This window comes from Rhinolophus sinicus, chromosome 12, assembly GCF_057876585.1.
Source record: "Rhinolophus sinicus isolate RSI-liver-muscle chromosome 12, RSI-T2T, whole genome shotgun sequence".
NCBI lineage: Eukaryota > Metazoa > Chordata > Mammalia > Chiroptera > Rhinolophidae > Rhinolophus > Rhinolophus sinicus.
This window is the reverse complement of record NC_142512.1, coordinates 25,488,453-25,512,154: the sequence shown is the minus strand read 5'-3', so window position 1 is coordinate 25,512,154 and position 23,702 is coordinate 25,488,453. Positions and strand designations below refer to the sequence as shown.

At 40.0% G+C, this 23,702-nt stretch overlaps 1 protein-coding gene across 5 annotated transcripts in view; it reads left to right on the top strand.

The window, feature by feature from the left end:
* Positions 1–23,702, top strand: part of RFFL (ring finger and FYVE like domain containing E3 ubiquitin protein ligase) — a 62,734-nt gene that overhangs the window by 6,459 nt on the left and 32,573 nt on the right. Inside the window, exon 1 of one of the 5 annotated variants that reach the window (XM_019732604.3) lies at positions 11,919–12,055. The exons of 3 other annotated variants lie outside the window; for them this stretch is intronic. In XM_019732604.3, coding sequence (XP_019588163.1) covers positions 11,959–12,055 — 97 coding nt within the window. In that variant the 5' untranslated portion in view covers positions 11,919–11,958. Of the gene's footprint in view, positions 1–11,918; positions 12,056–23,088; positions 23,221–23,702 lie in introns of those variants that run through there. One more of the 5 variants, XM_074320169.2, reaches the window with a different exon arrangement.

The window sequence follows — 23,702 nt, the reverse complement described above, 5'->3', positions numbered from 1 at the left end:
TTTATCTCTCTTGAGGCTGCTAACCTTTTTTTTTTTTTTTAATGGGAAGTGACCTTGGTCTGGTAATTTCTTCATTGTCTTCTCCTACAAAAAGATACAGCAAAACTTTCTTGCTCTCGGCAGCCTTTATCAGCAGCTACCACTCCGGCGCTGAATTTGAACTTTTAAAAAACTTAAGTTGAGCAAGTGTTCTTGACTTTTAAAATGTGCTCCTCTCCAATGCTGCAGGTTAAGCCTATATCTCAGTTTAATGTTCATATGCCTTTGCTAGAATTGCCTATAAAAATATAATTTCATTATCTCTGGGCTGTGGAGTGGTCAGGGCTCCCTGGGAGAGCCATTTGTTTCCACCAGACCAGTTCTAAGAGTAGGGGAAGCTCAGCCCCATATGAACTACTTGGAGCCAGAGTGATTTGCTGAAAGATTTTAACTGTCTTGATCCTTTTTAAAGAAATGCTGCCTAGTCATCCTGAAACTTACAGGAAGTTTGGCCAACTGGGGCTCTGCTGGCCTCTGAGTGGTTAAATGTAATTCGTTAGTAATCAGCACCATTGTTTATTTGCAACTGCTGGATTATGTTAAAAGACTTGGGGGAAAAAAGCTTTCTTTGAGTAAATGGAAAGTCCTCCTCTCCCACCCCATCCTCCGCTTGTGTTTTACTCTTCCTTTGCTTTGGAAAATCTTTCACATGCACACAGACTTACCGCAGATGAATCAATGTATTTTATCCTAAAATATACATGGAAGTGTGTTGTTCCGACAGCATTTTCTTCGAATCTAACCGTATTTTTTTACTTTCATAATGATTAAGATGTCTGCTTGAGAAATAACCAAGCCTCTATCTACTCCCAGCCTTTAACTAGGTCTTGAGTCAGTGGGTCCATAGCCAGTTAATTATACCAGGCTAAATTATTATTTTACATGGCGTGGAGGAAGATTCACTAGAGCATAGTCTTTATTCGAAAATGCTAGACAAAAGGCGCGTTCTAATTTGGGGAAAGAGGGCGGAATGATTTCTAGGGCTTTAGCATGAGTGGGTCAGCTGAAGTTCAGCCAGTTTGAGGAATTCTTCAGGATGGTTCTGTAAGAGGGAGGACTTGTTTGGGAATTGTTTTTGCAGATGAGCAGTCATTGTTTGAGCAATTTGGATTTTGTGGAAGTGAAGAGGAACAAGGGCTAAGATTTTGTTCAGGGGGCATAGGGTGGGAAGGAATAACCACAGGGACCAGGATTGCCCAGTCCACAGTGGAAAGTTCTTAGTCCTTCAGGGTCTCTCACATTTGTCTGCCTCTGTTTTCCACCTTTTGGGCAGATTCAGGTGCTCTTTTTGGTTATTTTACCAGGTACTGATGGAAGCGTTTGCACAATCATTCTACGGCAGAGCTGAGGTTTACCTTAGCAGTGTTGACTACGGAGCAGGAGGGGAGGCACATGCTAGAATATCCCCAGAGAACCAACTGGGCACTCCACATTCCCTAGCACCCTCACCACGTGGTTGGACCTAGGCGTCCAGGTGACTGAATCATGACGCCCATGCCCATTGGGCGAGCCCAGCGTTTCCTGACTTTCTGGACTGTTGACATAGTTGCAGACCAGCAGCTGGATGAATGGTGACGGTGAGCAAGCTGATTAATGGGGCACAATAAAAATGATAGTCCTGCCACCTTACTTTCAGATGATCTTCATCAGATTCCTAAATTTTATTTATTTGATAAAAATTTTCATACAGCACATCGACATGTCTCTTGTACAACCAAAACTAATATTAAAAATGAAAAGATGGTGACAGTTACATCTAATTTAGTTTTTCTTTGAGATACAGGCTATCCACACCTGCACTGTTATTTGTGGAAACACTTGCAAATAGTAGTCTTGTCTCCTTGTCTCCTCTTTTTAGAAACAACAAACAAAAATAAGCCATGTGTTTTCTTTGATACAAAATGCAGGAGTTCTGAATATCATGTCAGAAAAGCAGTTTTTGATGCCATAGCATGTAGTTAGATGTTTATGTGTATTTTAATATATAGGTTTGATCTTTGCAACTAAACAGTATTTTTTAAAATAAGGAGAAGTTGAAATTTGTTGTATATTATAAATATAGGCATATTAAAATATGCTTTCTGTTTTAATTACTTATTTTAAAATATTTTATTTTTTACCTAAAATATTTTTTTTTTTTTATCAGGGATTACATACAAATTGTGACCTTTTATATTCCTAAAGGCATTAGTAATGTTATATATTACTACAGTGGATCTCAAATTTTAGTGTGTGTCAGAATCTCCTGGGTGCTTATAAAAATAGATTCCTGTTTCTTAGCCCAGGCCTATAGAATCAGTATTTGGGAATGAAGCTGGGGATTCTGATGTAGCTTATCTACAGACCATACTTGGAGAAAGTATTACTGTAAGAAAGAACCACACATTTAAAATAATAATAATAATGTTGAGAAACGCTGATATTAGTGGACTGCCTTTATTTTGCAGAGGAGAGAAGATACCCAGAGTCACCCAGGGTCTTCAGCTAGTTAGTTGGCTCTTGCAGACAAACAGTTAGGTCTGATTTGGTACTCTTGCTGTTAGATTGGTTTCTCAAATTACTTTCAAACCAGAAACTATAGAATAGTGAGGGCAAGTGTGTTTTGGTAATTTCAGAACGACACATAACTGAATTGGCACTTAATAATGTGAAAAATTAGTGCTTCTCAAGCTATTTGTGGTGAAGGACCGGCTTTGTAAAGCTTTTCAGTCTGTTGCCAACTAATATTTTTATTAAGTGCAAGAAAAATAAGTTGCCAGAAAAATGGGCTTAGATGTCATAGCAATGTCGAAGTGCTATACAAGTTGCTTCACACTTACTGTGATGTTTTTTTGCTTGTATATCTTGACATGGGCCTCCATGGAGGGTCTGCCACTGCACACTTTGACTGGCATTGTTCTAGGTGGTTCTAAGGATGTGTTAGGAACTCGATATCGGAGGTCTTGGATCATTTTCTTCCCTGCTGCCTGTAACTGAAGCAACCAAGTGAGAACTCCTATTCCTACTTGGAAAGAGAAGTTTATCACTTGGCGATTTGCTAGATCACAACCACAATTTTAATATCTGGGGATTGGGTGAGGGACACTTATCTTTAGAAATAGTTCCATTTCATATAATGTGGGCTTAAAATTATCCTTTTATACATGGGCCTCCTTGGGTGGAATGTGTTTTAAAAATGATATTAGCAGTAGTTGTTACTTGTAGACTAGTTTTAGTTTTATTAGCACTGAAGGATTCTTTTATAGTTTATTCTTAATTCTAAAATGTAATTGTGTGTATAAACCAGTCACTCTTAAAAGCACATTTGGCTAAACAGCTAAAGCATTGGGTTAGAGAAGAATTTATTGGTGGTTTTTCTTTTCTCTTTTCAGTGTCTTTCTGTTTGTCAGTAGGTCTTCTCAATAAATTCACTTATACATAAGATATATAGATGTTGGTGCCTCATGGGGCCTCCTGTTGTAAGTGATATATTTAAGAATTGATAGAGCTTGCATTTGGTGCCTGTATCAGGAGAGATATTTACCTCTTTTAACTAAACTTCTTTGCCTGTAACTTTACTCACAGTGTACAAAGATGCTTAAAGGTGGGAGACAGGGAATACAATTTGGGGGGTGTGCAGTTTCTTTGGGCACTTCAGTTTGTGTTGCTTTTTAGAAACCATTTATAAGTAGTCTAGGAACAAGCATTATTAGTTTGTGTGGCCAAAATGTCAAAATGAGTATTGATTAGGAAGGAGCAGGGGAGAAAAATCTCTCCATGCATGCTTTGTGTCCTGGTTTAATTGGATGAAATGTGAAACTTAATAGATTATCGGAGCTATTATTTTAGTGGTTAAACAATTAATGAAAGTGTTTGCAAGGAACACGGCTCCCTGTGTCTGTCTGGACTTTGTGCTGGAGAAAGTTTCAATTGTTCAGAAGCAGTACTAGTTGGAAAAATGCAACTTCTGTGGCTCCTAGCACAGCTGTCTAAATTACTAGCTATATTGGGGCTGTTGGACAAGCATTGTTTAACACTTTCGGAAACAATTTATGTTTCTGATTTCAAAATGTCAGATGATTGTTCCCTAGATTGCGTCACAATCTAGAAAGGGAGAAAGGTGTTGTATGTGTTTAGGTTATTCATGTCAGGTCTTTTTTCTTAAAGCACCTCTAGAACAAACCCCATTTTTCTAACTGGGGCAGGGTAGGGGTGGGGGATTTTAGGGGACCGTTGACTGTGCCTTCTTTCGCTCATTACTGACTATTCAGTAGGATACGTAGCATGTTGTCAGGCTGTGCGCCAGCCTGCAGAGGACTTTGGTTATTATAACCTTGATTAGAAAAGAAGGGTGGGGAACATGAGTGAGGATACAGGTGTTTTTGAAAGTCATTCTGCCTGCTATGCGAAGTCTTGAATTTTCTTTGAATTACTTTGAACATTTCCTTTGGTGAAGGGTTTTATAAAATTGTCTTTATAAAACAGTCCCCTTTCCTATTGAAATTGTATGTTGCCAAGTATGCTCAGCAGGTTTTATTTTACTCATTCCATTGTATAAGATGACACTTTTTTCTGAGTGAAAGTGTATGCATTCTTTGGTAGGAGTTTGGGGAAAGGCTTTTTCTTGCCTACAAATATGAGAGAATTTTTGTGTAAGACTGATCAAAAGACTGGCGTTTCTTTTGCTGTGTGATACTCATCTGTGTGTCATATTTTCTTTCCCTGTATAAAAGTTATCAGCACTTATATTGTGTGCTTACTATGTGCCAGGGACTTTACTGTATGAACTCATTTCATCTTCCCAACAGTCCTCTGAGTTGTAGGTGCTATTATTTGTGTTCACAGATGAAACAGAAATGCTGCCCAGAGAAATTAACACAGTGTTTGAACCCAAGCAGTCTGGCTGTAAAGGCTGAGCTCTCAACCCCCAGGCTGCAGCTTCTTCACACTCCATCAGTTCATCTATTACGATTACTTTTCAGAGTCGGTCTTTAGAAATAGGTACTATTTCATGTAATGTGGGCTTATCGTTATCCTTTTATACATGGGCCTCCTTGGGTGGAATGTGATTTAAACATGATACTAGCAGTACTTGTTACTTGTTTGACTAGTTTTAGTTCTGTTAGCACTGAAGGATTGTTTTATAGTTTATTCCTAATTCTGAAATATAATTGTATTGGGTATATAAACCAGTCACCCTTAAAAGCACATTTGGCTGAACAGCTGAAGTATTGGGTTAGAGGAAAATTGATTGGTGGTTTTCTTTTCTTTTTCTTTTTTTTTTTTTTGAGTGTCTTGCTGTTTGTCAGTAGGCCTTCTCAATAAATTGATTTCTGTATAAGATACATAGATGTCGGTGCTTCATGGAGCCTCATGTTGTAAGTGATAGTGGAATAAATGGTGATAGATCACTTTCAGTAAGAAAACCTGATCATATAGAAAGTTAAAACTTTGTTATTTGGGCTGCTTTGGGTATGTGTGAGGCCCTGTGAGGACGGGCCAGGAGAATCACAGAGGAAGCATCATTTTAATTTTTCCACTAACCTCTCTCACATTTTGGAGACTGCTCCTGAGACTTGTATGAAAAACCGCAATAAGAAGCTTGTCACGTGTGAAGTGCCTTATCTGGTACCACATCTTTCACAATTTGTCTAATTGGTGCAATTTTCAGATGCTTTTGATTTCAAGCAAGACACTTTTGGCTGAATGCTGAGCCGGAATTGCAGTGAGGGTTCATTCTACATGGGTTACTTCTGCTGCTTTCTGGCTCATTGCTCCTGGCTTGGGAGGAGCTCAGGTAAAAATACCTGGAAGGATAGGGCACAGGTAATGCCTGAAATGGATTTAGGATGGTTGAGCCAACAAGAATCTTTTTTTTTTTTTTTTTCCTGCCATAGTAGGTACTGCAAAATAATATGAAATGTGCTTTGCTTTATATAGACTTTTCACTTTCCTTAGTTCCCCATAGTGGTTGGACAGTTAAATGAATAATTGCATTTTGACAGTCATGGCGCAGCCGCTCTCCTCCATCATCCCTAATGCTTGGCAACGAGTGATATGTTCTCTATGTCTATCATTTTGTCGCTTCTGAAATTACATGGAAGTGGAATCATAACAGAATGTGACTTTCTGAAATGGGCATTTTTCACTTAGCTTGGTGCCCTCCACTCAAGTCGTTGTGTTAACAATAGTCCATTCCTCTTTATCGCTTAGGAGTATTCCATGGTACGGATGTACCACAGTTTTTTTAACCACTCACCTATTGAAGGGCATTTTGTTTATTTCCAATTTTTGGCTAACAGATAAAGCTGTTAGTAACATTTGTGTACATATTTTTGTGTGGGTACAAGCTTTAATTTTTCTGGGTTAAATGCCGTGGAATGCAATTGCTACATCTTATGAACAGAATGTAAACCCCCATCCCTACCAGAAGTAACTACTATTAAATGGTTCTAGACTTTTTAACTATATATATGTTTTATATTCTTTTTCTCTATGTTTATGTGGTGTGTGTGTGTGTGTGTATGTGTGTGTGTATTCGTGTATTCATTCCCCACCTGCTGTTTTGTAGTGCTTTTTCTTCCCCCAGTGGACATTGTTTTTTTCTGTGGTTTTTTTTTTTTTTTTTTTTAGCACTTAATGCCTGGGACAGAGCTTTGGGTTCCTTTCGCTAACCTTTTTTTTGTTTTCTTATAAAAGGGATGAGAGAAATAGCTTTGAAAGATCTGAACAAAATATATTTTATTCCTGTTTCAGGAGTTTGGGTTGAAATAAGGTTGTACCTTTATTTGCAAGTAAATCAGTAGAATTCTGGATGTTAGTATCTTTCTATCCATTTTATTACAAATAATGCAAGTCTGATTTTTGATGTGATCTCTTGTAGAACCTTGAGGGAAGCAAGAACTATGAGCACAGTAATCTTTAGAGAATGTACAGCCCTTTGGGTATTTGTCTACTCATCAGCTGCTTAGTCAGATGGAGTGTTTTCTTAAGTGCTGCTGAAATGCACATTTCAGTCTTCATTTTGAAATCTCTCCTTCTGTCTTCTCTCCCTCTTCCATTACTTTGATTACCTTGATGGGACATTCAAGCTGTGTGGTCTTATCCTTTTATTTCAATAGCCTACAGAAGCCAGTTTGAAGATTAAGTGTAGGTGAACAGGTAATCTTATATACTTGGCGAGACGTCACCTGTCAAGATGAAACACATGTCAACAAAGGACTCCTAGACTTGAGGTCCTGAATGAAGGTAACTTAATCTGGTGGCATTTTTGGTGAACACCGGAGTGAAAATTTAGGAAGTTTGACTTATTGGGGCAGGACGTGAGTATGGGATGAGGAATTGGGGGAGAGAGAGAGAGAGGGAGAGAAAAAGAGAGGGGAATGTATGTATTTGGGGAGGAGAAGAATCCAGAGGTATACAGTAAAGAAGAACGATGAATTCAGGAAATCTTCAAAGTCAAAGTACGGAATCTTTCTTCTGACAGGGTGATAACTGGGGGGTAGGACAGGAGCTTACTGGTCAACGTTATTGGGGTTATTTACGTGATGGAGTTTGATGACAAGGGCCTTTGCCTGCCCTTTTTCTGTATTAGCAGCTCAGGGGGGAAAAAATGAAATAAGTTTGTATAGAAAAATTACACCCATCAAATGCTTCCAAGATTTCCATTGCCAGGTGTCTAAAGTGAGCTGCCCAAGATAGCCATTTGGTCATGTCACTGACTTCCTTTCTCCTGAGCTTGTCATCAGGTCCTCAGATGGTGTCCTGTCAGCTTTGGATTTTTCCTTTTCTTGCAGGCTTGTTATGTTTTCGATTCATGACATTTAGGAGCCTCGTATTTTCATTGTGCCTGAGGTAGGCCGTTGCTATCCCCTTGATATCGGATACCTTTCTGAACTATGAAGTATTATACCACAGTCGATAATAAAGTACCCACAATTACATTACAGAACAGATTCTGGTAACTGTCCCCGCAGGGACACACTTGGTTCGTGTGCCCTCACACAGCTCAGGGGTTGTTTTGCAGCAAAGTGCTATGAAGTGGGTTGTGCCTCGTGCAGTGCCAGTTCCTGTATCTGAACATGAAAGTGGCTCGTTAAAGATTAAAGGGATTGCCTGGTCCTTCTGGCCCCAGGATGGAATGATCCCTGCCATGGCGACAGCCTTTGTCTCCCAGGAGAGGCCATTTTATACAGCAGGTTTGTGCTTCCAAATGTTACAGTAAGCCTGCGTTGGCTGATGCTGGGGTGATAAGTTGGCGTTTGGGTACTCTCAAGACATATGAGCTACGCAACATCCCATGGTTTGAATTTCTGGGCAAAACTGCCTTATTAGGAAGTCAAAAGCCTCTACGTTTAACCTGTATCTTTGGGGAGGTTTTCTCCTCGGTTTTATTTGACTGTTCTTCTGTTGAGTCAAATGAACTTTAATTTTCACAGCTGTAAAAATTCCATTAAGCCCCTTGTACTGCATCCCAGGTATGAAACTATCTCAGTATAACACGGCTGGGTGACAGCTAACATCCTTAAGAGTAGTTAGGATCATTGTCTCTGGAGACTTGAAGAAAATAATGGTCCAATCGACAAAATAAATTCTGTTCAATTATGTTCTTGGCGGTTATTGTGGGTGAGGAGACAAAAGTCTAAAACCTGCGCAGTGAGACTACTGTTCAGTTTGGTGGTCTTTGAACAAAACTGCATTTTACTGGGAATAGTGCTTCAGGGACATAGCTATGACATGTTTCTCAAAATATGATCTAAGGCCTGTCTGCATCAGAATCACTTGGGAGAGGGGAATGCTTGTTAAAAATTCTGACTCTGGGGCCCCCTCCACTTCTGCTAATTCAGTGTCTGGGACTGGGAAGAGGAATGATCTTTCCAGTCAGCACCCCTGCTGATTCTGAAGTGCCTCTAGAGCTGATTCTCAAGTATCCTAAAATTTACTTCTTTTTTCATGTTTAAGTTCTGTTTTATTAGGTGATAGATGTTTGGCTGACATGCATATTCTCCACTTTGAAGAGGAGGTACCCTAGTTTTTGTTTGTTTGTTTGTTTGTTTTTTAAGAAAAACGTTATAAAATCCGAGAACACCAAAGATTAGAATTTGGCAATGTCCCCAATTCTTAACATGGTAAGACAGCCACTGCTGCCTGGAAATTTGGGTTTATCAATTCACCAGTCAGGAAAAGGATGTGGACGTAGGTAAGATTAATTTTGTTAAAAAGAAGGTACAGTATTATTTAGGATGTTGGGAATGGGAAATTAGGTAGGTGTTGAGAGGAGAAAGTGGGAAGGGGAAAAGATAAAAGTAGTCGATAAATGGTAAAACATTTTAAACTATAACTGAATTTTAAACTCCCAGGTAATATTTGGATATATACTTGTTAAAATAAATTCACATACTGATAAAGCTAAAAATACCTCTTTGGTTTGCTCCCACTGCAGTTCCCTTCCTGGCGTGTCTATCCTCTTTTATCTTTTTCTTACTATTTGGTAATTTTCTGTAAATTTGGAAGACTACAGAATCCTGAGAAATATTTTTATTTCTCTTTGAAATGAAAATACCTGCTTACTGTTTTATAATGTTAAGACATAGTACAAAAACCCCCCCCAAACAAACATGGGCTGTTAATGGCATTACATATTTCTGTTCAAGTAAAACAATGGGTATAGGTGTGTGCAAATTTTATATATATATATATATATATATATATATATATATATATATATATATATATACCTATACACACATAACTCTTATACACAAACCTATAAGATATCTGATGTGACCACCCTTAAAAAGTAAACCTATATAGCTTTGGGTGGTAAATTACTTGTCTGAGTTTTAAGATAACGTACTGAAAGAACTTAAACACAAAGCCACAATTATTTTAAAATTTTCTCATATAGCCTTATATTCTTATAATTTTCATATAACCCTGTAAAACCTCAAGTGCCTAAAACCATTAATTCAAATTTAGCATCTTTTAAAAGCTCTAAATATGCAATCCTCAGCTTTTCCAGTCTAAAAGAAGGAACTAGGGTGGTTATATTCTGGGGAAACTGATCGGAACTGTACAGAATCCCAAACAAGGAAATGATAATCTGTACTAGCTCTCCTCCCCTGCTAACTTGTGTTTCTCTTAGCAGAATTAGGAAGTTCTAATGTTTCTGGCCCTTATGTTGCTCTTCATATAATTTACATGTATTTCCTGGGCGCAGTACCCTCCGGATTTTCTTTTCCTTATTTAAAGTTTACTGATACAATGAGTCAGACGCTTCTAACAACACTGTGCTTTTTTCCGAAAGAAGCTCCATATTTGTCTGCACTGTGTGTGTCTTGAGAGCTGCTCCATGTCAGAATAGTTGTGACTTATCATCAACTACAGCAATATTTTTAAAAGTGTGGTCCATGAGATAATGGTTGTCAACTGCTGTAAAGATGCTTTTATCATTCAAAAAGGGCTAATTAATATACACTGCAGAAAAACTTCAAACAGCTATTTTTCTGAAAAGGAAAACACTGAAGGGGAGAAACAAAAGAGGGAATCTCTTGGGTTGGTGCAAAAGTCATCGCGGTTTTTGCAATTATTTTTAGCCTTCTAAACCGCGATGACTTTTGCACCAACCTAATAAAACCTTATAGAAGCTCACTGTGGCTATCCTACTGGAATAATATAGTTACGGGGAATTAAGTGAGTTGGGTAAATACATTTTTTTTTTAAACTAGCCCCTTGAGAAGGAATAAAATTAAGTAGCATCATTTTTTAAACCAAAATTATGACCGTTTACATGTATTTTAATTGACCTAATAGCATTTATTGAATGACCAGTGGATTGGCAGCTACATCCAGAGTTCGCGCTGTTTGAGACCTACCTTGAAAGACGGATGAGGCTAGTTATGGTGGCCTTGAATGCGCATGCTAAGAATTAGCTACTGACCATGGGGAATTCTGATTAGGGAACAGAAGGAACTTTATGAACTTTATTTTTTTGTCAAATGAAAACTCATTCCCTTTAAAAAAAAAACACAAACCTCATAGAAAGCAAAGACTTAATCTTGTGTTTTCTTTGTGTAGCACCCATGCCAATTCTAGCCTGTCAGGGTAAATTCAGTGATAATTAATTGCTGCTGATGAGCCAGTTATTCTAGAATTGATTTTTTAATAAGCTGGCCAATAAATGAGAATCAGCATAAATTCAGGGATTTTTTTTCTTTTAAAAGCAAGTGTTAATGCATTTTTCACAGACTCCTATATTCCTTAAGCATCTAGTAGATATGATGGTAGGTAATTTAGCTTTAGCATAGAAAATACGGCAGCTGATGAAACAAAAATCCCCCAGTATTTGTCTTAGAGAACTTGAGTTGTCTAAGGAAGTAGAGAGGTCAGAAAAGACCTCGTGGGGAAAAAGAGCAATGAACCCTGGACAGCAGGGACAGAAATTCACCCTAATAATCGAACCATGCTGAGATGACTGAGCAAGTTCTCCACATCCTCTGACTTATGTGTTTTAATTTGCAAATGCAAAGTGATTTCTTTATCATCGTCTTGGGGGAAATCTTCAGAGCTGTGAACCTGCTACTTCTGGTCATCTTGCTGTCCCTGAGCCCCAGCTGCTCTCAGGTGAAATTTCAAAAAGGGATCACTGGAGCTTTCCAGGTAAGGGCTCCGGAGGCTGCGGATTGACCAGCAGTAGGGGAATGAGGTTTACCTGTCCCCAGTAATCAGCATTCTATTTAACAAAATCAGTGGGGCGCCTCGTCTAGGTTGCAGTTGATTGCGGTTGGCTCTGGCTGAGTTGTTTGGAAATACGAGTTTTGCCTGGCATGAGTCAGCACTGCCCTGGGTAAACTGCCTGCTCTGTTGCAATCTTGCTTACTAAAGATACGTCCCCAGGCGGCACCATTCACTGCCTGAAAGCCACTGCTGTTGGTTCCTGAGATGATCTCATCTGAACATGGCTTCAGGGACCTCAGCAGCAGGAGTTGGAGGCAGCTTGCGTTCTGCCGAGGCAGTGTTTTGAAACAGGCAAAATCAGGTAACCCCAGACTGATTTCTTTTAGTTTCATTAGTCATACTGAGTTGCAGCAGAAACTGGGGAAATCCTCAGTCTTCAGAAGTGAGTCAACACCTTATCCATTTGAGTATCTTAAAATTAGTCATTCAACTCTTTGGGACTTAAGGGGAAAAAAAGTTTCATTTCATTTGGGATCTGGATGTGGTTTTAGACCTAATTGTACCATTTAATTTATTATATAAACCTTAGAGAAGCCAAACAGGTTTACAGCTTTACCCATCTTTTGCTGTTGTGTTTTGTTCTTTTTGAGTCTTGTGAGACAGAGTTTAGTCAAACTAAGTTATTGTTAAAGGAAGAGAGAGAAGCAAACATATTTGCTGATCTACATAATCATCGTGAATATTGAATGGTAGAGACTCACTGTCTTACCAGTGAGTTTCCATAGTCCTTTCGGAGGTATGAAGAACCTCCCCTCATCCTTCTTTCTGGTCAGGCTACTGCCCTATCTCCCTCCTGGTCTTCATCTTTTAAAATCTTCGACCTCATTACCAGGTAGTTGCCCCCTTCAGAGTTTGCTTCTGCTCCTTAACAATTACCCCAAGTGATCCATCTTCTCCTTTGCACAAAGAAGCCTTCTCTGAAACACCCTGCGTCAACTTAGCCTAGTGAACTGGCTTCAGCCTCGAAGTCACTTCTTTCATGAAGTGTCTTCTGAGTGACCAAGACTGGATGAGTACTTAGGAGAACCCTGTTTGACTCCGATCATAAGATGTGTTGAGAACCAGCATGTTTTGTTAGAATTACATCCACAGTACTTGGCACACAGTAGGTTCTCAATAAGGGTAGAATGAGGAAAAGGCTATCCTCTGTTTCCTCAACTCTGATCCTCTTAGCAACCCTTTATTTTGGCTTCTACCCACATTACCCTACTCAGGTTTTCCTGAAGATCACCAGTAATCTCTTAATTACCAAACTCAGTGTCCTGGTTTCAGCCTTCATCTGACTTAACCTCTGCCTAGCATTCGGCACTATTGAACTCATTCTTTTTCTTTTCCCCGTTTGGCTTTGAGACCTTGTCTCTCCTGAGTTTTCAGAGTATCCTCCTATTATTTCTTCTGATTTTCTTTTGATTATCCCATAAATGTTGAGATGCTCTAAGGCTTTGCCTTGGGTATCTTTTCACTCTTCCCCTAGCCCCTTCCTTTAAGAATCTCTAATATACCCATAAATCCTTCTATCCTCAATATGTCTTACCAACTCAGCTGTTTCTCCCAACTTCAGATCCTTGTTTCCAGCTTTACAAATCTTGACAAACTTTGTCTAACTTGACAAACTTACCAGGATGTTCAAAAGGCGCCTTCAATTCAGCACGTACGTAACAACTCATTATCCTCCCTCTCCAGTATCTGTTCTCTGCTTGTATTGCTGTATGTTTGAACTCTGGTAATTATATCCAAATCTTCCTGTTTACTCTTTTTATGTCTCACATCCTCTAAATATGCTACATCTATGGTTGCTAAAACCTTTTGATTACTGTATTTGAGTACTGTTTGATGTGTCTTTTCTTCATTCCCTCTGTATTGCCTTAATTTACCAGAAGTCAGAAACTCGACATTTTGTTTGATCCAATGGCTTAAAATTTTGTGTGTGAATAATTTTAGTCAGGATTTGTACTCTTCAAAGGTTACAGATTCCACAGTTCTCCCAGATCTTACATACTAAAGAATTTACCAACTTTGCCTCTAGGAATTTGAGTTTGTGACTTCTGGGTCAGACCTTATCACATCTTGACTGGGTTTCTGCTGCTCCACCATAGGTCTTTCTCTGCTCCATCTCCATATTGTTGTCAAAATTACCTTCCCAAAGGCCAAATCTAATCTTTTCGTTCTCAGGTTTTCCGAGTGCCTTTGGTTCCCTAGTTCCTGCTCAGCTTGGCAGGTAAAGTCCTTCACAATTTGACCCTATCCTACCTGTTACCATTACCCGTCTTATCGCTCTCTCCTTTCCCCAGCCATTTCTCTCCTCCTTAACCTCACTGAACTTCTCATTTTTCTGGTTCGTGGCTATATCCATGCCCTTTTCAGACTCTGCCTTTTTTTAGTGGTTTCCTCCTCTCTGACTCATCTTCCAGGAGACTTAGTCATATGTTAAACCTTTTCTGATCTCGGTAGAAGTTACTCTTTCCATTTGGATGTCTGCAGCCCTGTGTGTAGCTCTTCTGCTAGACGGTTGAGTTCCTTGACTGAACCTGGTCCCTGCCCTAGTTCCATCAGACAGTGGCTAAAGTGGGTCCCTAGGGTTTAGTCCCAATGTCTTTATTCGTCTTGGCAGTATGACAACATTTATAAGCTCTCCTGTTAGATAGAATGTTTTTAGTTCCTGTTTGATGAACTTGAGCGCATGGTGCCTGTGTTGTATCTGTCACCTACAAACATCAGGTAACCACCCAAAGTTAATTTGAAGATGTACAGGGCTTGCTGAAACCTAATTTCCTAGTGTCACCTAACATTTTTGTAGCACTTTATAAAATTATTCCCTTGTATCATTTTATTTGATACCTGCAATAACCTGTGTTAGGTAGACTTTATTATCCCTGTTTTACTGATTATAAAGCTACTTCTGACATTGAAGCAGACATTCATAAAAGATGCAGAGGGAAAACATGTTTTTACATCGCATTAAGCAACTGGCTTGTCTTTGTACTTCAATATACCCTCCAGAAAAGGTGCCTTTGCTCGATAGGCAAGTACGCAAGATCTTGCCTTGTACAATGCCACTTTATCTTGGAGCTAGAAGGAAGAGGTACCCAGCGCCTGTCTGACCTATGGAAAGGCCTTGACAATGTTAAGAGACCTTGATTGAAGTTAATAGTGGGCCCACCCCAACCTCTCAAGCTTTCCTATTGTGCTTCAAACGTCTAGAATTTGTTAAAACCTACTGCGGTCGTGGAGTCAAATCAAGTTGACGAGTGAAGAGAGTTATCACAAAATGGAGTAAACTGAGTGTTCAGAGCAGAAAAGATTTCATAGTAATTCTAGTACCTGGTTAAGTTTGTAGGGTAGTTCACAATGTTTGGGGTGCTGATATGCCATATTTGATATTATGTGGAATTTGATTATAGAAAGATGAATCATAAGGGCTAGGAAATAATGTCTGTTTTAGATGCTGGTATGTGAGATCCAGTTTTGTATCCCCCATACTTAAGAGGGGATAAAGTGATTAAAAAGTTTAAAAAAAAAGTCTAGATAATAGTTTAGTGGTTACCAGAGGGTCAGGTGGCAAGAAGGTTATAGAAGAGGGTAAATGGGGTAAAATATATGGTGATGGAAGGAGAACTAACTCTGGGTGGTGAACACACAATGTATATACATGATGTATTACAGAATTGTACACCTGAAATCTATGTAACTTTACTAACAATTGTCACCCCAATAAACTTTAATTTAAAAAAAAGTCATCATTATAAGTTCTTTTAAAAAGGAAAGATTTTAGCCTGGAGAAGAAAATGCTAAGGGATGGCTTGATTACCATCTTCAAGTACAAAAATAGTTTTGCCCGGGGATTTTGATTAATTGTTCTTCATGTACTTGAGAGAGATTTGAAATTGGGCTTAAATTGAAGAAGTAATTTTAAAGAATATGAGGAAGAGTTTCTTGTTTTTAAATTTTATTGGGTAACTGTGTCTCTCCAGGGCCCATCAGTTCCAAGTCGTTCTTCAATCTAGTTGTGGAGGGCGCAGCTCGGCTCCAAGTCCAGTTGACGTTTTCAATCTAGTTGCAGGGGGCGCAGCCCACCATCCCATGTGGGAACCGAACCTACAACCTTGTTGTTAAGAGCACGTGCTTTAACCAACTGAGCTAACTGGCCGCCCCAGGAAGAGATTCTTGATCGTCAAAATTGGGAAATGTTTGAATGACTGCTAGGTGAGAGTGTTGATTTTCTGACTGTTTCAGTTATCTATTATTGTGTAACAAATCACCCTAAAACTTTTAGTGGCTTCAAATGACAACCCTTTTATTGCTCATAATTCTGTGGGTTAGTAATTAAGGGGAGAGAGACATATTGCTTTGTTCTATGTGATGCTGATTAGACAGGAGGATTTATCATGGCCTCAGTCAACATATCTGGGGCCTCAGTGCTAGCTGTTGGCTGGGACATCTCGGCTCTCCTCCATGAGGTCCATTTCTCTCTTGGCCTGCCATCGTTCATTAATCTAGACCGGGCTCCTTTTCCATGATGGTTGGCTTCCAAGGGGCCGTACTGGAAGCTGTAGGGCTTCTTAAGGCCTCGGCCTGGGAGTCATGCATCATCCTTTTTGCCCCATTCTTTTGCTTAAAATCAGTCCCAAGTGTAGCCCACATCCAAGGGGAGGGGGCACGGACTCTACCTCTTGAAGGGTCGAGTGTCAAAGTCACACTGCAGAGGGGCATGCAGTATGGTTGGGATTATTGCGGCCAGTTTTGGAAGCAGTTTACCACACTGACCTTAGAGATTTTTCATGAGAGGATAATCAATGCATGTTTATTGAATAGGTAGTTTGGGCATATGATTTACAGACTTGGCTGCATAGCAGAGTCATCTGGAAGCGTTTTATAAGCAGGGACTCCTTAGGTACCCGACATGTGAATAGGTATCTCCTGGAGGTGTTGGCACATAAGAGACACTCTGTGTCCTTTCTGTCAGGTCACTATCAGTAAAGTGATGACGGGGGGTGGGGAAAATTAATTATCAGTAAAACGGCAGTGGGGGTTGGGGGAGGGACCAAGACGGGTCCAGACAGGTACAATCGAGATAAAAGGCAGATTGGTAGGTGCCTTGAGAGAGGCCTGCCGTCTCTTCCTGCTTCCAGGGCTTGGCTGAACCAGCCATGCGCTACCTGCCAGCCTCTTAAGTTATATCCCATTCAGTTAGCACATCATCAAAGGAGTGTTTCTTGATGCCTCACTTATTTTTTCTCCTAGTTTCCAGCACTTTTTCCTCATAGCGTTTTTTAGTTTTATAATTAAACATTTGTGTGATTATTTGACTGATATATAACAGACAAAATACCTCTGCTTTGCTTTCCAATAGCTGACAGTGCCTGCCTCATAAAAGGTACTCAGTAAGTATTTGTTGAATGAATAAGTGGTTGATTGAATGCATGAATGAATGAATGAAATGATAGTTGAATTGAGTTTTAAAGGGTGATTAGAATTTTTGATAGGTGGAGCAAGTGAATGGGAAATTCATAATTCTGAAGCAGAAAGTGTGGATTGTTTTGCTCATAATGATTTCAGAAGATTGGAGGGACTGGTTTGAGAAAAGATGAAGGGTTTGGTTTTGAGTGCACTTGGTCTGCTAAATTTGGGGTCTAGATCTTTAGCAGGCATTTAGAAATGAGGTACTGAAACTGAAGGGTAAGATTGATTCCAGATATTTAGATTTGGCGCTATCTGATTGAAGACTGTGGCATCTGTTCATTCAGCAACTGCTTACTGGGCTTCTACTGTGTGCCCAACAATGCGTCGTAGGGAAGGCGAGCTGAAGTCTGACTGATGAGGAGCCAGCTTGATGAGAAGAGCTGTGGAGAATGTTCCAGGAAGGAAAGGAACTACAAGTGTGTAGGTCTTGGGACAGTAGATAATGTATTATTTTTGAGGAACTAAAAGGAGACCACCCAGGGCTTAGAGTGAGGTGAAGGCAGGAACGGTAGGTAGAGCCCACATCGGATGGGTCCCTCGTGCGCCATGTACAGTCTAGGTTTTACAAAAAAGCATTGTGGGAAACCACTGATGGCTTTAAAGCAGGAGAGTAAGAAGCAGAGTGTATTTTTGAAAATAAAAGTTTACCCTGACTGCTGTGTGGAGGATAGAGTAGCAAAGAGGGACCACTAAGGAGATGTTTGCTGTAGTTCTTGAGAAAGAAAGTAGCACAGCCATGGACGTAGTGAGAACAGGATATTGGTGGGATATGTTTAAAATGTAGAACCAATGGAATTCACTAGAGAAGGAAAGGAAGAATGGTTAGTCCAGAGCCCTAGGGGATATTTAGGGGACAAAAGGAGGAACTAGGAAAGGATAGGGAGAAAGATTGGTCTTTGAAGTCAAAGGAGAGTCAAACTACTGTACTTTCAGTGGGAGCTGCAGGGGCAGAGGGAGCCTATGAGTCAGACAGAAGGAAGAACATGGATATGTCATTAGTGTATGGGGCCGCAGGGAATTCATGAAGTTTAAGGACATAGGGAAAAGCCATGCATTTACCCTGTTTCCCTGAAAATAAGACCTAGCCGGACCGTCAGCTCTAATGCGTCTTTTGGAGCAAAAATTAATATAAGACCCGGTATTATATTATATTATGTAAGACCAGGTTTTATAGTAAAATAAGATCGGGTCTTATATTAATTTTTGCTCCAAAAGACGCATTAGAGCTGAAGGTCCGGCTAGATCTTATTTTTGGGGAAACAGTAACCATCAAGATCATTGGTGACCTTGGAGAAAGGGCTTTCAGTAGAGTGGAGTGAAGTTAATGAACAAGTGTGTGATATGAAAGTGAAACAGAATACCAACTATTCTGTTGGGGGAAGTAAAGAGAATTAAAGAGAAAGGGAAGCCCTGCGGAGAGCTCACATTTTGCAAACTTGCACAGATAAGAAGTGTGTGTGAAGGCAGGTTTTTTAAAACTGTAATGGGCCGATATTTACTGAGCATCTACTCGACGCCAGTCACTGTGCCAGGAGCTGTACCAAGTCTGTTCTATTTATCATTGTCTTTGAGCAGTTTGCCTAACAGTGTAGTGACCTTCAAAATGAATTTCTAAATTCTAGGGGTATGTGAGACCTACCTTTCAGGTACAGGAAGGAAATTATCAGCACTAAGTTTTTCTGTATTTTTATCTTACTCTTTGGAATTTGTTTTAGTGTTTTAGATAGAACAGCATATTTGTATCGTGGTCCTTGTCTAGCTTGCTGTTATAATAAGTGTATTGGACATGTACGCATTTTTTTTAACTGATGGTCAAAAATGGTGGACTCTACCCGTCTCATGAATAAAGGGGAGTTATTAAGATGAAGAGAAAAGAAGAGGCAGAGAGAAGGATGGGAAATCAACATGCCCAGTAGTCTGCACATTGTTTTAAACCTCTTAGGAACCCTGTGAAGGTTTTTCCCCCCATTTTACAGACAAGAAACTGAGGACTAGAGAATTGAACTTGCCCAAGATCATACCTCTAGGTAACTGGTAGAACTGGAATGTGAAACCTAGTCTGTTTTACTTGAAAGCCTTTTCACCTCATTTACTCTTTTCTCTTTATTTGCTTAATGCTTTTCATATTTTTCCATCTAATTCTCACAGTGATCCCATAAGGAACATATGAAAATATCCATTTTGCAGTTGGGGAATCTGAGGCACCGATGAAACAATTAGTGCGCGGTCACATCCGCTTACGGCACCAGCTGGACTCCCGATTCCAGTGTTCTTTCCTTTCTACCATTATTGCCTCTCAGAATGAATGGATGGAACCCAGTTGTTTTGGTAAAGTAGGCAAGCAGGTTTCTAGTTATCCGACAGAAGGAGTGGAAGAGGGGATGGGTGTGGGGAGATTACTTAGACAAAGCAGAAAAGGGTAGTAGCTCCCATTTCTTGAGCACATTGTGTTGTTAAGGGTTTGCATTAATTCATGGAGGTTCTCATTTTACAGATACGGAAAATGAAGTTTAGGTAAGTCAAGCACCATAGCGGAGGTCACACAGCGTGAGTTCTGGCCCCAGATCCTAACCCTGCACAACGCTACTCTGTGGAAAGTTGATGTGGAGACCAGTGATGGCGTGATCCTACTTGTATGAATTTGTTGGGAACCCAGTAAATAAAATCTTCTGTCCTTTCTGTAATACTTGGTAGCTCAGGTGTGGAGAGGTTGGGGACAGGAGGAGAAGAGAGGGAAGGAAAAGCGTAGAGTAAGAAGAGTTCAGTAAGTCAGAAAAGGTCCCAGGGGACAGGAATGGCAGATTGCAATGGATTGTGTTGTTAAGAAAAGTTGTGTTTTAAATTCATTCTTACAATAAGTATTTATTGTGGTTCTGTTTGATGCAAAGTATATTAGGATATAGAGGAAAGAATGCAAAGATGGATAAGATGGGATCTTTGACCTCTAGGGAAGTTAGAGAAGGAGATAAAGCACATGATTGAAGGGTCCAAGAGAGGTGGAAGGTGGAGAAATATTATCCATATTGGCTTGTTGTAGATTGAGGAGGGCATTATGTAGGGCTGGCCTGGTGCGGACCATCCAACTTCTCAGGAAGACTCCTGAGGGTTTTGGTTACTATACTTTAGCCTCTTTCTCGGGTCATAAAATATATTTTGTTTTGTACCTGGAAATGATCAGTCTTTGGAGATAGCATTGTATTCAGACTTGAGTGACTGCTCAAAAAGGATGCCAATTTATTATTTTAGAGTGAAGGATTCCTTTCCTGTTCACAGGATTCTGGATTTTGCTAGGATATTGTTTTTCAATATCGAGAGATCTGAGAAATGAAATTTAATGGTATCGAGCTTGCTTGGTGAGCATGGAATAATAGGATAGAATAGTTTGCGGGGAAGGATATAGTTACAAAAAAGCTAAGATTATTGATTGCTTGCTGTATGCCAGGTTTTGTACTAAGTGCTTTGCATACAGTAGGACATTCAATTCTCCCAGTGGTCCTCCTGCAAAGTAGGCACAATTATCCTCAATTTACAAATGAAACCAGGGCTCTGTCCAAGCTGGTAAGAAGCTGACCTGAGGTGGGAACCAAGCCCCTCTGACTCGAAGAGCCCGTACGCTAGCTGCTCCTGTGTGCTGTTCCCATTTAAGCTTCATAAAAACCTGTCCTGCTGCAGGGAAGATGATGTGCCACCTCGCTCCACTATTTCTCTACTTTGGGGGATTCTGGAGTCAACATGGCCTCCTCTATTTTTCTTTTAGATTTTTTGTTTCTTTGTTGACCACATTTTGATGTGGTCACAATTCTTTGTTGAAATGTATTAATACCATCCAAGCCTTTTTGTCCTCTCTTCTTTTTGGTTTGGAAGATAAGTGTGTTGACTCAGAGGGACTTTACATAATCTGTCTGCACACATTGATTTTGTGTTGACTTTGTTAATTTTATGGGTTAAGTTAATGAGATTCCTCTAGTTCCTAACTTGTCAACCTCCCCACACCCCACCTTCTCCACTGGACTTAAGTTTAAATTCCGAGTGTGATTTGGGAACTCCCGGTCTGACTCCAATCCAGCTATCCAGTTTAACCGTGGCTGTCCCGATCGCTAGTTACTATTGTTGCCATCCCTCCCTTCGTGCCCATTTATGTCTCAAATCAAATCCACTGATTCACTCTACCTATATGTCCTTGATTTCCTGCTTGGGTGTCCTTGTTTTTGTTGTGCTTTTGACTTTGCATATCATTCTTCCTATGAAGCCTGCTTGTCTGATCTCTCGCTGGAAGCAATCACTTCCTCTTCTGGGTCTCATAACAGAGGATTCTCTTTTCTGTCTCCTTTATGCACAGTGCACTTTCTGCCATATATTTCAGTTGTTTGTGCACATTCCTTTATCTCTCCTGTTAGACCATAACCTCGTGCAGTTCTCTCTGGGTGACCTTTGTATCTCCTCTCGTGTCTAGTTCAGTTCCCTGCACATAGTGGGCATTCGATATCTGTTGGATGAATGAATGGGGAAGCAGAATTGCAGATGTAAGTTTCTGCTCATTGGTTTAGATTTCTTCCCCCTTCTTTCCCTTTTTTCCCTTTTCCGTTTCCTTTTCTTTTAAACTTGCTGTGCTTTCCCTTGCCCTGACTCACCGTACTTGTCTTCACCACTCCCTTTTTTTCGTCCAGATTTTGCCTCATTCTTTCTCCATTAGCAGTCGCTGTGTGGGAGTGCCTCATGCTGCTGGTCAGATTTCCTCTGTCCTTTTGTGGCTCTGTGCTCTCCATGAATCATATGACTAGTGTGATTGCATTAAGATTTTAATAAAAAGACCATGTGTAAAGAATAGTCCTTAAGGTTTTTTAGTCAATTACTTTCAAGCGGGGAACTTTCTGATCCACATTTCAAGGGGAAGGGAAGAAAATCCTTGGGTACTTGGGAGGTAGATCAAGGCATATATTCACACTGTGGGCTGTGGGATGCCAGGCATCCTATTTGACCAAAGAAATAATGCAGGAAGCCACAGAAGCTTCTGCTAACTGTTATGTTGAATCGCTGAATTTTTTTCTACAGCTGGAAGAGGCATTAGAGATTCATGTAGTCCAATCCTATTTTCCAGATGAGAAAACAGACCAAAGAGCCTGAATGACGTGCCATAAAAACTGGGATATCGTTGCCTAGCGTTTACTCCCCATACCGAATGTGGGTTGGAACCACTAGCTCTTTGAAAGCAATGGAAGTTTTGCTTGAAGTAGAGGCTTCAGGCCTCAGGCCTCTAAAACTGAAGGCATTTGCAGTGCTGAAAACTAGACTCGGTGTGGTACTAGGTTGGATGGGGACAGTGTTCACCAGAAGGGTCCTTTTAACTGTTGTGATCTCTCTGGGTGGTTCCCTTCTGGGAAGCTGCTCAGTGGGGGACTGGCTGACAAGTCTGTTCCTTCTCCATTTGAAAAGAGGCCGATGTTTGATAATAAAAACATATCCAATTTTTCTGCTCTTTTTCCCAGCCCTCCTATTCCAAGTTTTGTTTCAGGCTTAATTTTCTTACCTTGGCACTTTTTATGTTAAGTTTCTATTGTTTACTCTAGGTCAGGTGTTAGTAATGAAGGACAGGAAATGCAGAAACTGTCTCAGAGGCCCATGATTGGTTTGGGTGCTTTTTAGGTGACTTTTACCGGACTCACACATGATGTGTAGAACGATGTGTTTTATAGTCACTGAACCAGTGAACCAGTTGTTGGCAGCTGTGAGAGGTTATCTACCTCTTAGTAGCTAGGGAGCAGCAGTGTAAAGAGACAGCCCAGAGCAGGAAGTCCAGTGCAAACAGGATGTGCTTGTCTTTACTGTAACTTTGTGTACCTGTGTTTTGAAACTTGCTGTGGTTAAAAAGAAGACTTCTAATATTTGAGCTTGGCAGAAGAAGTCTCTTTCTGGTTTGAAAAGGAGCAACTAACTAGTCCTTTCCTGCCTGGCCTTTTATACACGTGCACATCTTTCTTCTAGGGGTTGGGTCCTTCTTTCTTCCAGGTGCGTAGTGGTTTTTTCTAGCTTACGCTATTATTGAATCCGTATGTTGTATAAAGTGAAACCACTGAATTGACTGCTGATCTGTTATTTTTAGTCACAGTGGGATTCAAGCTGTGCTTGGCTATTTATTTATTTATTTTTAATAACAATAGAAAATCTTAGCCTAGAATTTACCTGCCTTTTCAATTACCGGATCCTTTTGTTAGATTCCAGGATTTCTGGTACATCTTTTGAGTGTATCCTGAATGTGGTAATTTACAAATTACTCTGGTTTTAGTCTTTGAATTGAACATTTCCTTGAATGTTGAAGGCTAGATCTAATTTTTAACTGCTGAACTGCTTCCCCCTTAGGCAAGTTTCTGGAGAAGAGATTAAGTAATTTGCCTGGTGGTATTCAGCTGGTAAACAAACACTCTGAGGAACATCTATTTTCTGAAACCTCCGCCCTCCATTCCTCATCACTCCCCACTGTGAAATCTGCT